The following is a 17,780-nucleotide window of genomic DNA, read 5'->3' as shown; positions in this document are numbered from 1 at the left end:
GATTTAACACTGCTGATTTTGCTGTGTAACACGCACAACTGTTTTTTCCACACTCTGCATATGTTTAGCATGAGGACATGAACTCTTAGACTGTGTTAATAAGTCAGAATGCATGAAATACCGTTAACCCCCCCCCCCCCCTAACTACAACTGTGTGTGATTTCTTTTAACTTCCAGAGATTGAGTTTTATGAAATTCTTTATTATTTGACCTTTGTTATTGTACATAAAGTATGTGATGTAGTCGCGTAGTGATGAATGTAAAAGCGTAGAGAGTAAAACAAAATGGCAGTTAGGAATTACAAATCTAAAAAGGGGATTTACAAAAAATGTTGGTGGAGTTTTTTGCCTGCACTTCCAAGTTCACAACTGCGTTTCTACGTCCGACGTCATAGGCCTTGGTATAGTCTGTTTTTTAGGCATACGCATTGTACGCAGAGCTTTGCTAAGCATAGTTCATTTGACTCATACATGTGCGCTGATGTTGACACATACACATTGAGACAATATGCAATACCTCTCGAGGCCCACATACTACTGTACCTGCATGCGCAACCTGCACTTACAGTGTACACAGGTTTTAAATAATCCAGTACAGTACCTAAGCACTCTTCTGATGGCGAAAATTACATCAAGAGCACTGTTTGTACTTCTGTGACTTTTATGGACTTCTAGTCAGAAGCACCATTTACTACCATTATAAAGCTTGAAACAGGCAGGACATTTTCTAATAACTCTGATTGTGTTAGTCTGAAAGGAGATAATCATTAACATCGAGGATGGCTTGAGGGTTAGTAAATCATGGTGTAATTTTAATTTTTGTGAGAACTATCCCTTTAACGTAGCCTGGTTGCCAGCCGAACTTAGCCCCGTCCACAACGTTTCAGGTCGGGAAGTTGGTCGGTCTGGTGTCGCTCCGTTGTGGCGCAACTATGTTTGAACCAAAGCTGGTCAAACCGATCAAACTGTCAGGGAGGGATTTATACGATGATGGACATATGATCAACAGTAACGTAATCAACCACGTCACCAAAGAATCTGTTTACAACAAAGACGGCTGCCGCTGGAGAATTGAGATGTAAAGATTCTGCCATCAAGTCTGTTCTAGAAGATATCGCACGCGCATTGATATTAAATGAGGAATAAAGAAACCAGGCTTGTGCACAATTCAGAATTTCAGAATTGACCTCCATTCAATTCATGAATTGGAATTTGAATTGAATTGACTCCGCCCTAAAGGAAGTTGAATTTGAATTGGAATTGGAATGACAGGAAGTGGAATTAAATTCATGGCAATTCAAAGAAATTCCACAGTCACACAACAGAAAGAATCTCACATACATTCAGTGTTAGGAAAGTTACTTTGGAAAATTGTTTGGCAACCATTTTAAATTCTTGGTTAAAGTAAAGCATTCTGGGAAATGAAGTCATGTTCCATCGTGTTCCAAAAAATTACAATTACAAAAAATCAAACTTAATTATTTGTTATGTGACTAGAGTTTTTAACATTAATTGCTGAGGGGAACATTTCCTGTTAATGTAATCTGTACAGTAGTTCAAACTAATATAATTTATAGAATATGTAATCCTATCATATCTGACATATACTGTAAAGCTTCATTTTTAACACATCACTTACTGTATAATATGTATATGAATTTCTTTGAATTTCTATTGAATTGCAATTCTGCTTCCTTTAATTCAAATTCGAATTGTAATTCTAGATCCTGTTTTTGACATCAATTCAAATTCAATTCAAATTCAAGAATTGAATTGGAATTTAGGAGTCATTCTCAATTCAATTCTGAATTGTGCACAAGCCTGAAAGAAACGTGATCAAGGCATTTGTTGATCGGAAAGATGTTTTTGCCGTCCCTCCTACGGGATTCGCCAAAAGTTTAATTTATCAGCTTGCTCGGGTGCACATGCAACTCTGCAACGTGGATATAACTAGCGGTCGTTGCCAGCTCCTTTTTCGGAAGCCTGTGGATGCAATTCATCTAACTTACAAATGGTAAGAGATAGTCTGACTGTATGACTTAGTAAATAACTCACAATGTCGTGATATGAATAAAATGTTGTAAACATACTGTAGTAGGTGTCGATGTACACTCGCTAACTCAAACTTAGTACAATCATAATGTTAGTATCATTCTGGCGAAATAACTAGCAGTTCAGGTCAGCCTGCATAAAGGACAGACACCATTTCAACATACGTCACACACTTGGTTGCTCTGATTGGTTGTGTGTCTATCCAATAGAGTGCAGAGGGTTTTTTCTGTCCTGGTTCGGTAAACACGCCCTATAATCACAGCCCTTAGGAGCAGTATCAGACTCAAATTCTGACTAGAATTTTGAGTATGACAACGTCAGGCTACCTTTAACACATTAATAGTTAAAGCCATAAAGTTTAATTTAGTGCAAGTATGAAAATTGTCTTTAGAGAAAGTTTAATTTTATAAAAACCCACAGGGCTAAAAATGCCCACAGCTAATATTAACATAGCTTATGTTAACAAATAGTTTGTTTCAGCCATCTATATTTACCTATTTTTTAGGTCATATACTAGTGTCAACAAGGTCGCACTGTGGTGGGTTGTTAGTTTTTGCATGTGCATGTGTATCAGTGAGACAAAGTGATAAAAAGAGAACGATGGAGGGGGAGTGAGAGAGAAAAAGCTTATTTACATAAATTCCTCCCCATAATAACAAGCGCCTGATTTTCATTTCTGTGAACAAAGGCGCCTCTTTTATCCACAGCTCGGACATCATGATCCCTGTTAAGTCCAGTGTGTAACGCTCTTGGTACCTTTCCTACATCATTCTGAACTTCTCTTCCCATCATGCTCAGCTAAAAGAGGGACAGAAATAGCTTGACTATCACTGAGCTATGAATGGAGCCGGCAAGTAAAGAGCTCTATCTGCAGATTGTATATCACACTTTGAGAAAGTCTGATTGTAAAGAAGGATCGCTATAAACTTCAAGCATGCATTTACATTGTTTAACTCAAGAAGACAAACTTGATGTCACTGACACCATGCACCTGTCATAAACCCTGTTTGTCACAGAAACAAGACATACAGTACTGCATTCACTAAAACCATTGCTAACAACCAAATTAAAGACCTCTGTGTTATCCTGAGACCGACCATGCTCGTTCTGGTCTCATTTGGCACATTTTGACGTTGCGCGACCGTTACGGGGGAATTAGAGAGAAACAGCTGCGGTCTGCAGGTCACACAAACACTCCTCATCCAGCGACAGGCCCGTCACGTGACCCGGGCCGCAGAAACACACCGGCTCAAATATAGAACATGCCCATAAAAAGCCACAGAATGCAAGCTCAGTACCGCACACATACGCACAAACACACAGAGAGAGAAAATCCAGAGGCTTTAGGGCAGCTGTCCAGCATCTCTCATGGGATCTACACACACTTCGCACTGCTAATGGAGAGAAACAATGGCTAAACATAGTGTGTTTGTGAGTGAATGTTTGTAGGATGTATTTATATACCAATGAACAGAAAAAAACTTAATTCAAGATTACATCTGAGCTCAGCTTGTGTGTGTGTAGTGGTACCACACAGATAGTCGCTGATCTTTTCTTGGCATATCTATTTCAGGTTGAGTGTTTTTCCATTCAGATTTATGGGAATGCATTTGGAAAAAAAAATCTTCCTTCATTTACTGTGCCATGCACTGAAGTTCTGCCTCTTTGCTTTTATTTAACAATTAAATTACATTTACTAATGCAAATGTTAATAGCGCTTGCTAGTGCTACTGCAATTCTAGGGTGTTGCTATGCAAATTCACTTTATGAACAGTGGCGGCCGGTGACTTATTTTTTCGAGGGCGCTCGATGCGAAGTACATCACAATATGTATGTAGCCCGTCATGTGTGTGGTTCCTTTTTTCAAAATAAGTGTTCGGCGCGTCGAGTGATCCTATGTGCATCACATGTCTTGCTGCAGACGCGTCTAAAGGGTTTATGATAGAGACACTCGCGTTTGATAGATCCTCGCATAATCTCATGCGTAATCAGAGTTTACTGTTAAGTGTCTTGCGTGTATTTTGTGAACATAAGCGTCTCTTTTATCATAAACGGTTTTGACGCGCAAGCAACACACATGACACTGAATTAGCGCACCTCGGATGAGCAGTCACGAGCCGCCACTGTTTATAAAGTCTTGTGTAGTCTTTAGTTTAGCTTCGCATAATGTTTAGTTCTCATTTAGTTTTCTATTGTCAATGTCATCTAATTTAAAATAATCACACAGCATGAGTTACGAGGCGTTTTTCACCCCTTTTGATATAATCTGCCATGATCATCGACTGTTTTTAAACAATCGGACGATGTCCAATAGTGGGAAAAACTGCTTTTATCTGCTGATACCAATTATCAGGGTTTCCACACCTTAGTTAACTTCAAATTCAAGGACTTTTCAAGAACTGTCCAGGTCCAATACCCTCAAATTCAAGGACTAAATGTGGGGACACATTTCAAGTGAGAGCAAGGTTACATTGTGTTACCTTTCAAAATACTTTGTTACAGTTCCCTTTCAAGGGAACTCGCACTGCGTCACTGCGGTGACACTTTGGGGACGCCTCCAGGGGTAAGTGCGTCTGAATGTGTGTATCAAATTCAACCAATGGTGAGGCATAACGACAAAGACAGGGTGACACATGAGCCAGGAAGTATATCGCTATCTGAAATATTGCCAAAGATGGCGTTACAGGGATGCAGGAAGTATGGCAAGGGAGACGCAGCGTCTCGTTCCATTCTCAGGGAACAAAAGTTACATACATAACCCGAGACGTTTTCATATGTCAAACACAACTGTGCAAAAAAGCATTTTGGTATGAATCAACATTCACATACAGAAGATATAAGCATTTAAAGTGAACAGTTTAGCACGTGTGCTCAAAAAGTCTAGAATTTTTATGATATTATCCTACACTACACAGGGAAAAAATATGGATTTTTTTCCAGAAAACTTCTTGCATAAAATAGATTCAAGCACTTTCAATGACCTTTATCTATGTGTGTATATTTTCAAAAACCTCCCAGGCCCTTGAATTATTTCTTCCAGATTCACAAACTTTCAAGGATTTCAAGGACCCATGGGAACCCTAAATTATAGACCGATTTATCTGTGCATCCCTACTGCAAAGGCATTTCTAGGTAAAAGGTTGCTAGGGTATTGTAAGGTGGTTGCTATGCTATTTTACACACATGTAGATGCTTACTGACCAACCAATCAAGTTTTTATTTTTTAAACAGTGCACGACTGTCCTTCCACCTCTGATTCAATAGCATGTAGCTTGAGATCTGGTTTCTGTTTGGTCAACGAAAACCAAAGTCCAATTGAATGACATCACACCGGCCCCTGCGCTTCCCCTGGTCACTGGTTGAATGCAGCGAGAATGTGTCGCACTGGCAATTTTTTAAACAGGAGAGGTAATCCCTATGTGAACAGTTACCATTGTCGCATGGCTGACCACATCGAGAGGATGAAGTTGACATCGCAGCACTCTACAGCTTACAAGATGAAAAGCACTAAAGTTATATCACCCTTGTCTATAACAGTTCATTCCCAGGTAGATATACAGTGCCTCTGTCGAGAATTCACAGACAGCCATATGGGTCATTTGTTATTTAATTCACCCAGGAGGCACTTTCAGACACTAAACATTGTTATTACAGCGCTTAAAATATGACAAACTCTGTTGTGTTAGATATGCTAACAGTTAAAATATCTCATGACCATAAAACTAAGAATTGTCACACACTGTTGCAAGTTTACATCCAGTTTAAATGCAATTGAGATCACACAGACACACTGGTTTGGCTGTACCTTTGACGGCTCCTGGTGTGTGGTGGCCATTTTGAGGAAGGTACGTTGGACCTGCAGGGCATTGTTTACCATCTCTGCCTGTTTGGAAAAAAGCAAAAGAATTATGTTATAAATAAATATTTTGGATAAAATCCTAAAATGTAATAAAAGATATTTCCAAGTCAATAAAGGACAACCTGTTGAGTCTCGTTGACATTAACTTACTTTTAATATTAATTAATATATTGATTTTAATATATGAAGACTTTGGTTCCAAAACGCAATACATCCATTTTGACTAATTTGGGTAAAAATGTGTTTTCTATACCAAAAAAGTGACAAGATGAAAACCAATATTTTCTGTTACAAACTTTCACATAGCATCTTTAGGTTATAATAACATTAAAAATTCAAATCCATAATTTGATTTGTAAAGATTTATTATGAAAACCATTTATTATGCAATAAATCCATGACAACTTTTGTTTTTTCTAAATGCTATAAATCTATTGAATCAATATATAAATGTGCATTCATCTTTGCAATGTTATATTCATTTAGTTGACTAGTGCTATACACTGATAAAAACATTAATAGCATTAATCAAAACACTTACTTTGTCATATTAAGAACATTGTCATTGCTGCTGTCATCTTTGGGACGTCGTCGCTGAACTTTTTGACAGCGATTAGCTTTAAAATGTTTTGTTCCTGCTCGATTTTTGTTGACTTTGAGTAAAATAATGAAAAGTTTTTCATAAGATCCCGGTCAATGTGTTAGCATGACAGAAGCTTGATGCTGCGTGTGAGAACAAGCAACAGCCATCTCTCGAGTGCCTCTCGCGTAAATTATTTGATTTTGTTGGCTTACGTTTCTTTCCCGCCACAGAAAACCACCACAGGTTTATTAATGCCATCAAAGTATTATTTTGTTTTTGTTTTTTTGTTGATCCTGAAGTACAAAGTAGATGAGGAAAACTAGGATTACGCATGTATTCAACGCGCCGCCATTGTTGTTTACAATGCGTGGAATGGTGCGCTGTTATTTGTTGAGCGGATTTATTGCATTCTGCAGATAAGGAGAAGTGGCGTTTATTGCGTTTTGGGAAAAAAGTGAGAAAAGATGAAAGAATAACAAGGCGAATATTGGATTTTGCGTACAATTTAAAATGTACTTTTTAATACTGACCAGATACAATACTGATTTTGGCAGTAACTATTTTTTTGTTAAAATGTCTTTTATTGCGTTTTGGAACCAAACTCTTCATATCTATATCGTCAGTAAAGCTATAGTTTACATTTAACCTCTTTGTTACTTTGATACATTTGGCACATATGGCTATGTGGTCTTTTGTATGTACATGGACATACAATGTATGTATATGTATAACATTTTATAGCATAACCACAACCACTGTCTCATATTTCTCATATCTCAAGCATGCTCTTTACTGTCTTCTTTGTAACCATGTACACTAACTTTTGATAAAACTTTAAAGTCAAGTCAAATTTATTTAGTTAGTTTTTTTTACATTGTTTCAAAGCAGCTTTACATGAAAAAAGGAAAAAAAGCAGGAAAATTGTTAAATAAGAAGAGTTTCGTGGCAAAACGAGATAAATCCATTTTTTTTACATTTTTGTCAAAACATGTTTATTATAATGTTATCATGTTATTATTTTGTTTTATGGTGCTGCTTAGCTGTATTTTTTAAGTTATGAAGGTTTAAATCAAAACTAACCAACTGTAGTTGAATTGATTTTAATTGGAATGCACAACCAAAAACGAGTTTTGCAACGAAACTCTTCATATATAAAACTGAATATATGGTATTATTGCAATATATATATTTTTTAAACTCCTAAGACCCGAGCTTTGGTTTGTCTTTTTTTCAGATTTCTTCCAACTATTTAGGGTTAGAAAGAACCAATAAATATAATAACCAAATATTTTTCTTTGAACATGAAGCTGTGTAATTGTTCATGTTTGTGTATAACAGGTGTACACAAAATTAAGTATTATGGTGCAAACAACAAAAAAATGTGGTCCAGGTCTTAGGAGGTTAATGTTTTATTATTTGTATTTTTTATTACCCCATTATGGCTGCAATGGAAATGACAGCACAACATGGATAGTCATAATTTGAGTTTATATAAAATATTACACAAATAACTGGTGAAATGGTTTCAAATATTTCACTCTTTGCTTAGTCTGTCAGTTTATCAATTGCTATAATATTATATATATATAGATATATATAGATATATATACATAAATGAGACAAAATCTATACACAAAAGTAGTTAAAAGTTTAATGTGACCTTCATACTGTATAACAAATAGTAAAATGCTACTTTTAATAAAAATGAGACAATCCCTGAGACACGAAAGTGTGCTTTGTAGAAGAAACCCCCAAATGCAGTCAAATATAACTGAACCGTTTTACTACAGTAGTTGCACACACATGCACAATTTGAGGAAAATCCCACATTTAGGAACATGGGGAAAGCCAGAAGTCTTATTTACCATAAAAGGAGCTGAATTTAGGAGATAAAAACACTGTCTCAGCCCATCACTGATTAAAATCCATGAGAAATCTAGATTGGTGAACGTTGCTTTCAATGTAAAGATGCATCAGTGGATCTCTAATTCCCATAGTTTCAGGTTCAAAAGGTTACATTTATATGACTCCAAGTTAAATCAAGAGGATCAGTGAGTGATTCAAAACATCTTTCCTGAAGTTCTTCAAAGATCCTTGAATATGAATAAGCACAATAACACAAACTTCATGGTTAATATGAAGATGCTGAACTATCCTGTTTTTAAAGGTGAAGTGGCTTATGAATGATTTTTTCTTATTAAACATGATTTTTACAGTTGTGGGATCCTCTGAATAGACAAACAAGACCACAAAACACATTCACACAGGACATGATAAGTGCATGAACGTTTTTTTCACTCCCCCATGCACACACAGCTACTGTATAAAGCCATATCTCAAATGCTTATTAGACAAGAGTTAAGCCTAGCAATGTTAACAAGGAGAATACAAACATCCCTCACTTTAACTTTCTCTCTGCCTCTTTTCATAATATTACATTCCATCACTAGAATGACCCACTGTGCCTCTGTGTACACTAAGTACATTGTCCAATGCCTCATTTCTAAAGCAGCTCTCGACTTACCCGTCGGTAGCAACTGCTCATGAAATGTAAGCCATAGACCATTTTGTACTGTCAGTCATATATAGAGAAACCCTAACATTTCAATTATTGTTTACAGGCTTGCGTCAGTGTCAACACAAAAGCACCTTGTGTCGGGTAGAGACGGGGCAGAAGCACTCACTTGATAAATGAATAAGTGTGGGGACTGAGAGGAGTGGCTGCACCCCACGCTACATTCTGATGGAGCTGGCAGCCAAGAACTTTCAGTGCATTATGGGATTGTATGAATCTTAAATTTGTGTTGTACCACCCAAGGCAAATGTATTGCTTTTGAGTCTTCATGGAGATCGTATTTAGGTTAGTTAGGCAACTTTGTATTTCTTCGAAGAAAATAAATGAGACGACTCTTGACGGTAAGAGCACAAAGCTATGTATGTAATGCAAAGTCAGATTGAGAATTTATCATATTGGAATATCTCAAATTTGATTGTGGACTTTGGTAATTTGGCAAATCTGAGCCCCTTGTGAGTAACTGCAGAAACCTTAGGGAGATTGCAATGGTCTTTTCTATGGAGAAAAAAATCTCCATTTGCTCTCCATTTAACTTCATTGTTGTGTACAAGAAGCAAAATTCATGATATTTTCATGCAGTGCACTGTAAAAATTCCTTGTTTCACTTACATGTTTAAGTTTAATCAACTTGAATTTACAATTTTCAACTTGCTTGACTGGTAAGGAGTTGCTATAAATTATAAAAATAAAATAACTTTCAACTAATTTAACTTTATTTTTTATAATTTGTAGCAACTCCTAACTATTCAAGAAAGTTGAAACAAATTGTAAATTTAAGTTGATTTAACAAAAAAAATTTATTTAAGTGCAACAAAGATTTTTTTAACCCATGTTAATATAATAACTTTGCACAACAGTAATTTCTCAGTAATAAAAAAACACATTCAGAGGCCAAGAATTTATCTCTGTAAATCAGAATTAAACAAAATCTCATTTACCTTTTCAGTTTTTTTATGAATCTATCATTAGATTAAATTAAAACTTAATCCATTTGTTATGATGCACATGCATTAAACAGGGCTGCAAAGTCATGATCATAGGAACTGAACAGCACAAAGCCAACCATCAAAAATAGCAAAGCCATGTGAACCTGGAAAGCAACAGCTGTGAGTTTCCCAGAGCAGCTGTACATTTAATCGTACTGTATATATGTGTATGTGTAGACATTTGGTCTCTTAAATAAACGTGTATATTCATATGTTATCTATCCGCACTTTACCCTGTTCTGCTTTCCGCGTGTATTCCCGTATCTTTGTAAAACTTATACATCGACAGAAATGACTGTACAAGACAAGCATACTTACATGCGTTGCCACATCTCCACCAATAGCTGTGCTGGACTTTATATATTCAGACACTGGTCCATTTAACAACTGGTCAAATGCCTCCATGCTCTGGATTTCCCCTTAAAATCGAAGGACCACAAATGAGAAATGTACTTTAACAAACAACAACAGCTCTAAAGCCAAAGCAGGATCCACAGTTTCATGTTACAGAACAACACACAGACTGACAGCCTGTCTGAAAAACAGCAGGCACGGACAAGCGGAGTGATACAAACAGTAAAGCAGGGGTGTCCAAACTGAAATTTCCCTCACTGCACCTGCCTGAAAGTTTCTAGTATGCCTAGTAAGACCTTGATCAGCTGGGTCAGGTGTGTTTGATTAGGGTTGAAGCAAAACTTTGCAGAGACACCGTCCCAGGATCCTGATTGGACACCCCTGCAGTAAAGCATTCTCAGTGCTGATATATTAAATAACATCACTCTTGAAATACTGCATCTTCACTCCATTTACAGAAACTGATGTAATTATTACTTATTTATTAACCTAAATGTACAACCCACAGAAACATAAAAAGCTATAGTGACAGTAGTCATTATGGAGATTAAAAGCAGCTAGAACAGAGATTTTTGATGAGATGATAAAAACAAACTAAAACCTTAAGATTTTTTTTATTCACAAATTCAGAAAACCTACATATTTATTGACATCTGTATGCATTTTAAATGTGAAATACTTTATTAATGTCCATGGTATGTTGTCATATGACAATACTTTTCCATGGAGGAAAATCCTAAATGTCAGAGGTCTGACATTTTGTTGGCCCATTTGATGTTTAATTCACTCTAAAAATGGCTGGGATATTTTTGACCCATAATGGGTAAATATTGGGCAGAACACATGCTGGGTTAAACATGACCCAATCTTGGGTTGTTGTTATGCAACCATGGGGTATAATGACCCAGCAGTTGGGAAAAAATCAACCCAGCGTTGGGTTAATATTAACGCTGTGTTCTGTCCAATATTTACCTATTATTGGTTCATTAAGCAGTAATTTGAAAAGGCTGACACAACAAATTTCATTTTCATCAACATTTATTCTGCATTGATTTAACATAGACTTCATAGATTCATTTTTAGTGTTTTATATTATAATTTCGTTGACAGCTTTTAACACTTTACAATAGGGTTGTTACAATTAGCTAACATGAACTAACAATGAGCAATACTTCTAGAGCATTTATTAATCTTAATTCATGTTTATTTTAGCATTTATATATTATTAAACATTAGTTAATGCACCAGGATAACATGAATTAACAAGAATTATTACACAGTTGGAATGCTTGATTCTGATTGGCCAGTCGCGTCATTTGCAGGTTTGTTAGTCCCAGATAACAACCGCTCAAAACTAATAACACACAGTAACCCGGATGCTGCAAATCATTTTGACAGGTACAGTATAAAATTACACAAAAAATTAAATATAAATATGTGTTTTAATAACATATATGACATTATATTTACAAATGATTAAACCAGATAGTGTGTTTGTGACATTTAAAGGTCTTGTCTTATCTTAAAACCAAAAGTAAACAGGTTTTCCTCACAGAAGATCTGCATTTGTTAAAATAAAATAAAAAATCAATATTTAATGTTCCTTACCTTACTTATTAGGGGAAAAGCCGTGTAATAAGCAGGATAATGTACAGGCAGACGGTTATTAATAATTAGTTATTAATAAATGCTGAAAACTATATTGTTCATTGTTTGTTGATGTAGCATTTTCTAATCTTTGTCAATACAACCTTATTGTAAAGTGTTCCAAAAAAATTTTATTTCGGCCATAAGAATTAGGGATGCACGATATATCGGCCGACATATCGTTATCGGCCGATAACTGCTTATTTTTAATATTATCGGTTATGGTCTGATAGCAAAATTAGGCCGATAAATGAAAGCCGATAAATGATGGATTATTTTGGTTTGTTGAACCACTTCACTTGCTCATTGCTGGCCATGTTGAGTTTTGATTGGTGCTTTCTGTGACATACCACGAAGATGACACATGTTGCGGGCTTAAGAAGAGTATGCTAGTCTAGTGCAAAGACAAGATGTCCGCGGTTTGGGAGTTTTTCATTGTGAAATTAATATGAATATTTATCGGCCTATATATAGCGGTTATCGGCCCCCAAATATAAAGAGTTATCGGTATCGGCCAAAATTTCCATATCGGTGCATCCCTAATTTCAGCCATAAGAATAGTTATGAGCTTACTGGCACTGGCCAGAATTTTAATATTAATAAGTCCATAATTCATTTAAACAAAGCATTTGTTACTATATTTATGGTACCTCCATTGATTATGTTGATGATGTCACCATTGACCAAGCCACCAGGACAGTTCTGCAGTTTGGCGGCCACCACCTCCAGACGAATCACAGCCTTCTCCAGTCGCTCAACCAGTGCCTCCATGGCAATAATCCTGTAGAAACAGAACAAAACATCAGCCTTGGTGTGTGCTGAATCGCTGTTACGGCTTCTGAAGGGTGTTTGATTTGTTGGTACTTTATGACCTGAGTACCAGCTAGTTCAATGAAACAGTTCAATGCTACATGAGCATTTACTTTAACAGTCAACAGAATCATATCATTTGTAATCTAATCCGTTTTTAGACCACAAAATGTTACAAAGAATGGGATACAAAAACAATTGCAAAATACAGTAGGGAGAGCGGGAGCATTCAACGGACCCGTAGTAAAATAGTTTTTAAGTTGAAATACAAAAAATTAAGTCAAATTTAAGCCAAAAATTAGAAAATTGTGCTAACGTAAGATTAGAGTGATCTTGACCACATGTGAACACAAAGTTGACACAAAGTGGCTATTTGATTTTTGAGATAGTCCCTTTAGTGTTGGAGTTATGAGCGGTGTAGTCTCGCGTAGCCAGACTTTCAATACTGAAGGTCTGGTGTTTTTCGCTGCTTTTTCTGGACAAAGCCCGCCCACAAGCTGTTTGACTGACATGTCAAACAACCAATCACAGTTTGTTTCGTCTAGTGTCACGTTTCGGACTCCTCACAATAACGAGCCGGCTGGCAACAAGTCAGTTATTGAAATAACCAGCCGCAATCGAATAGCATCTAAATAAACAACATTACTCACCATAGAACAACGTTGTGCACTTCATCAACAGCCACACCAATGAGACCCTCCCGTTAAATGTCTGTTTGAAGCATATCTCTACACTTTTTAATAAATACAAGCAATCCAGGAGAACCAATGTCTCCTGGAAATCCGGTCCACCCCAACCAATCAAAAGACGACCCCAGACACCCCCACAGGGCCTCCAGAAAAGTGCACAAAAAACATCAGACGTTCATCCAACAGTTTGTGGGCGTGACGTCTGAGGCTGAGACTATGAGCGGTGTGACAACTTACCCATGTGACAACTTACCCCGCCCTCCCCTATATAACATTCTTGTGACTAATTCTCATCCACTTTTCCTGAAAAGGTCCTTTATATCCATTTATTAGCTTTTTACAGTGACACCAAAAACCCAAAAAAGCATTGCCCAACATCCGTTCCGCACAAATCCTGTACACACAAACACTCAGCAGCAATGTGTGAAGACATGGAGAGTTCACTGGCAATCCTCCATATGACCACACCTTCAGTACTTGTCTGCTAGCAGAAATGTAACACCCAATTTATTCATGACAACAACTTTGTTGTCATCATTGCAAAATGGTCATGTTTTTTTGTAAAATTAGCATTTTTATTAGACTCTTAATACATTCTGCCAACCAAACGGTATTTCTGAATGGCCTGAGGCTGGAATTTAGCAGATTGGAAGTTAAAGTATTTGATGAACGTATAATCTGTGGTGAGAGCATTCGGTTAATTATCTCATTTTTGACTGAACGACTTTTTAGCCTATTTCTTATCTGAGCGTCTGAGCTTTTGCATCTATATTATCCCTGCATAATAAAAATATTCACAGTTATGAATAAAAATATGTTATGATAGTTTCCACACTTGGAAAATGTTTCTTACAGCAAGTATAAATTAGATTTAAAAGTCAAATATTGCATAATTTAGAAACATTTGTTTCATTGCTTGCAGCTTTTAAACCCTATAAAATGGCCTGTCACCATTGTTAGACAAAATTTAAGGGGAATCCGATCTGGGCCATGTCACGAAACAATAACCTTACATGCCAATACATCTCTGTGATCATCACTGGCTCAATAATGGATTATTTTCAATTCAATGCTTTGGCAATTGAAAATAAAAAAGTTTAGTTCAGGAATTCTCTTATGCCCTGTGTTGCAAAATAAGGTTGTCACAATGCAACCTCATACAAAAGCACATTATAAAGAGAAAGCAGATAAATAAGTTGTACAGTATTTGCTGTATTTAACATGTAATTAGTTAAAAGGACACACTTTCTGACACACGTCAGTAGTAATTAATAATGTGCCAGTGTGAAAACGCTCACGTCATCTTGTTATCTCTCTAGAGAATTCTCTAGGCCCTGCCAAATGCCTGACCAGGGCCTCAGTCAGTTTTTAAAGAGACAGAATAAGCCCTAAACTTATTAAAGTCAGATTGTACAATACAGGACCTCAAACGTCCAGTCTAAACGCAGATGTCACAGTCAATCACAATACAGTGTTCATAATAATGAAAGCTGATAGTATACCACTTCTTTGTTACAGCTTTGTGTATGAATAATCTGAACTGAAGCATTGTCCGAAATCACTTACTGTATCAACATACTTTTACTGTATTAAACAAAATTTTCCACAGTATGTCTGAATATGTGCAAATGCATTGTACGTCGCCATGTTTGCAATGTCTTGTTCACAAACCTACAAAACAACAACCATAAATACCTACTCAGGTGTTTCAAACAAGCACAGTGTAACCACAAGAAACTGTTTTTTTTTATATCATTAACACTTAAAAACATATGACGGTATTATATTTATAACCAAAAATATACATTTCTACATAATTCACACACTGTAGGTCCTAAACCTGTTGTGCTGACCTATTATCTAAAAACAGTTTGGTGAAATAGTGGTGCCTCAACCTGGTAGGCTGTGTGGATGGTTAGCAGTTTGCCGTTAAGTATATACTTTATCACAATCAGCTCAAAATGTTAAGTGCTGAACAAATATTTCAGGAGTGATGTAGGACTCCCCGCGGTTACTAGACACCCCTGTCTATTTCTGAAAATAAATTCTAAGGCTCTAAATGCAGAGCAACGCTTCACATTCGGCTTATTCATCAGTGTCATCATTTCAATATAAGCCTGAAGTGCCCAACTTTTAGGAATACTGATATGACCTGCCTGTCAAATCTAGGCTCAAATCGCCTAATCTAATGATGAGATTAGGAGCAACAAAGTTTGATTTCACTGGTGAAAGAAAATTATTTGATATGTGTGTGGGGGATGTATTATGCATGCTACACCCCTATCCAAAGCATGCCCTGAAATGCATCAGCACATAAACTGTCCAAAAACATACACTTCACTTTGCACAAAAATTATAAAAAAAAAAAAAATCAAATTACATTTCTACGTTTTGCAGATCTTTAGGGCCATAAAGAGACTAGGCCAGCTTATAAATAATTTATAACACATTCAATATCAAAACGGACGAATAAAACAACTAGACGAAACAATCCTTTGAAATGCACCGTGTCACACGTAAGTTACAGTAGTAAGAAAAAGCCCTGCTCGTCATCTATCCCATAGACAGCAGGCGTCTGCGTCCACTGATATGACAACTGGCAGATCCTGCAGTTAACCCAAAGATAACGCACCCGACACAGCAGCCAATACACAAAATATGGTGCCAGTTCAAGCCTTTATATTGTCATTATTGTGTTCAGTTCCCGCCAGGACAGAGAATGCGCGTTTCCTCAGACAACAACAAGCACGTTTCAGTGAGCAGGCTACCTCCCAACCGCTCCAACATCTTTACATGATCTTTCCCGCTCCCCACTAATAGCCTGGAATAACAAACAGGACAAAAACCAAAGTCAATCTTACCGGAAAATTACCTCTGGAGATGTATTCTGGTTTATATTCTGTATTAAAGACGAGATATGGGTCGGTTTAAGCGGATCTGGTGCTCGTGTCCCGCTTTCCCTGCTGTCACTCAACTGAGCAGCCGCTATGTGCGCATCCGGAACTTCCATATTTGGGAAGAATGAATCACAGAAATCTGCGATGACACAGATAGATTGAGAAATTGCCAATATATATATATCTTGATCTATCTATCTATCTATCTATCTATCTATCTATCTATCTATCTATCTATCTATCTATCTGGCTGCACTACCATTTTTAGATCTTAGAAATAATTTGATATGAAGATGTATGCTTAAATCTTTAAAATTATTTTGTAGACTAATATAAAATTGTGGTATAATTTCATTATAAAACTAAATTATTTAAATTTAATTTATTTTAATTTTAAATAGAAAAATAAAAATAAACTTTTAAAAACTTTTATCATTATTTGGTCCAAAAAGAGTCCAGAATAAATAGGAACTCCTTTAATGCTGTTTAAAAAACATCACAGGTTAAGACCTCAAGCAGCTGGTGAATATAATCTCAAGTACACAATTGCCATAATTCTGGGCAATATAATATTTTTTTATTTTATTTTATTTATTTGGGGGGTTCACATCATAATTCCCAAAGGTAGATTTGTGTTTTTCAATATTTTATGAGTTTATTAATATGAACTAATTGCACTAATTTTCTACATCCCACAATTGAAAATCATGGTACACTTTTGACCTAGCAGATTACATTATCAAGTAATCAGCCTGTCAACTACCTGTATCACTAGACAATGTGATATCTCCTGATTCTGCATCAGTCCCCGGTGGTAATTTCTTCCCGCACCCCTCCCGTATCACGACTGACATTAGACAGGCGTCCTTGATAATGTGTCATGGTAAGTTTCCACCACTGCTGTGTCATAGTGGTACTAAGACATGAGCCTGCATCAGATTACACGAGGCAGAAATAGATCGTACTCAAGGAGAAGTGACATGTGCACGGTCTCGGGCCTTTGGCATTTCTAATTGATTAGAAAGGCTCTGAATAATTTACTGACTTGCATGTGTCTAATATGTGGGGCGGCACTAAAAGGTAAATGAATGCTGATTTAGTTTTAAGTACGGATAAAACATGCCTTGTGTTGTCGGGGTTCAATTTAAAGGTAGGTGTGAGGGTTGTGGTTTATGGTCATTACACAAAGTGCTTACTCTTGAACACTAGAAAATTGGGTACACCTAGGTCAACATGGTGGACCTCAGATTCATGACACGGTGATTTGGCTAAAACATTGCTCAAACAAGCCCATATCCAACCAAAATTATCAATTTAGGTACAGAAATG

General features: G+C 36.5%; 1 protein-coding gene across 3 annotated transcripts in view; it reads right to left on the bottom strand.

Annotated features, from left to right (window-relative positions):
• cap2 (cyclase associated actin cytoskeleton regulatory protein 2) overlaps positions 1 to 16,571 on the bottom strand; it is a 42,048-nt gene extending 25,477 nt beyond the window's left edge. Inside the window, exons 1-4 of one of the 3 annotated variants that reach the window (XM_073858344.1) lie at positions 16,416 to 16,571; positions 12,706 to 12,836; positions 10,373 to 10,473; positions 5,857 to 5,934 (exon numbers count right to left, since the gene is read on the bottom strand). In XM_073858344.1, coding sequence (XP_073714445.1) covers positions 5,857 to 5,934; positions 10,373 to 10,473; positions 12,706 to 12,836; positions 16,416 to 16,564 — 459 coding nt within the window. In that variant the 5' untranslated portion in view covers positions 16,565 to 16,571. Of the gene's footprint in view, positions 1 to 5,856; positions 5,935 to 10,372; positions 10,474 to 12,705; positions 12,837 to 16,079; positions 16,265 to 16,415 lie in introns of those variants that run through there. The other 2 variants (XM_073858345.1, XM_073858346.1) reach the window with 2 other exon arrangements.
• Positions 16,572 to 17,780: the final 1,209 nt, after the last annotated feature.

Source organism: Misgurnus anguillicaudatus, chromosome 20 (assembly GCF_027580225.2).
Source record: "Misgurnus anguillicaudatus chromosome 20, ASM2758022v2, whole genome shotgun sequence".
Classification (NCBI taxonomy): domain Eukaryota; kingdom Metazoa; phylum Chordata; class Actinopteri; order Cypriniformes; family Cobitidae; genus Misgurnus; species Misgurnus anguillicaudatus.
Note: the sequence above shows the minus strand (reverse complement) of the source record. Positions and strands in the feature narration are given on the sequence as shown.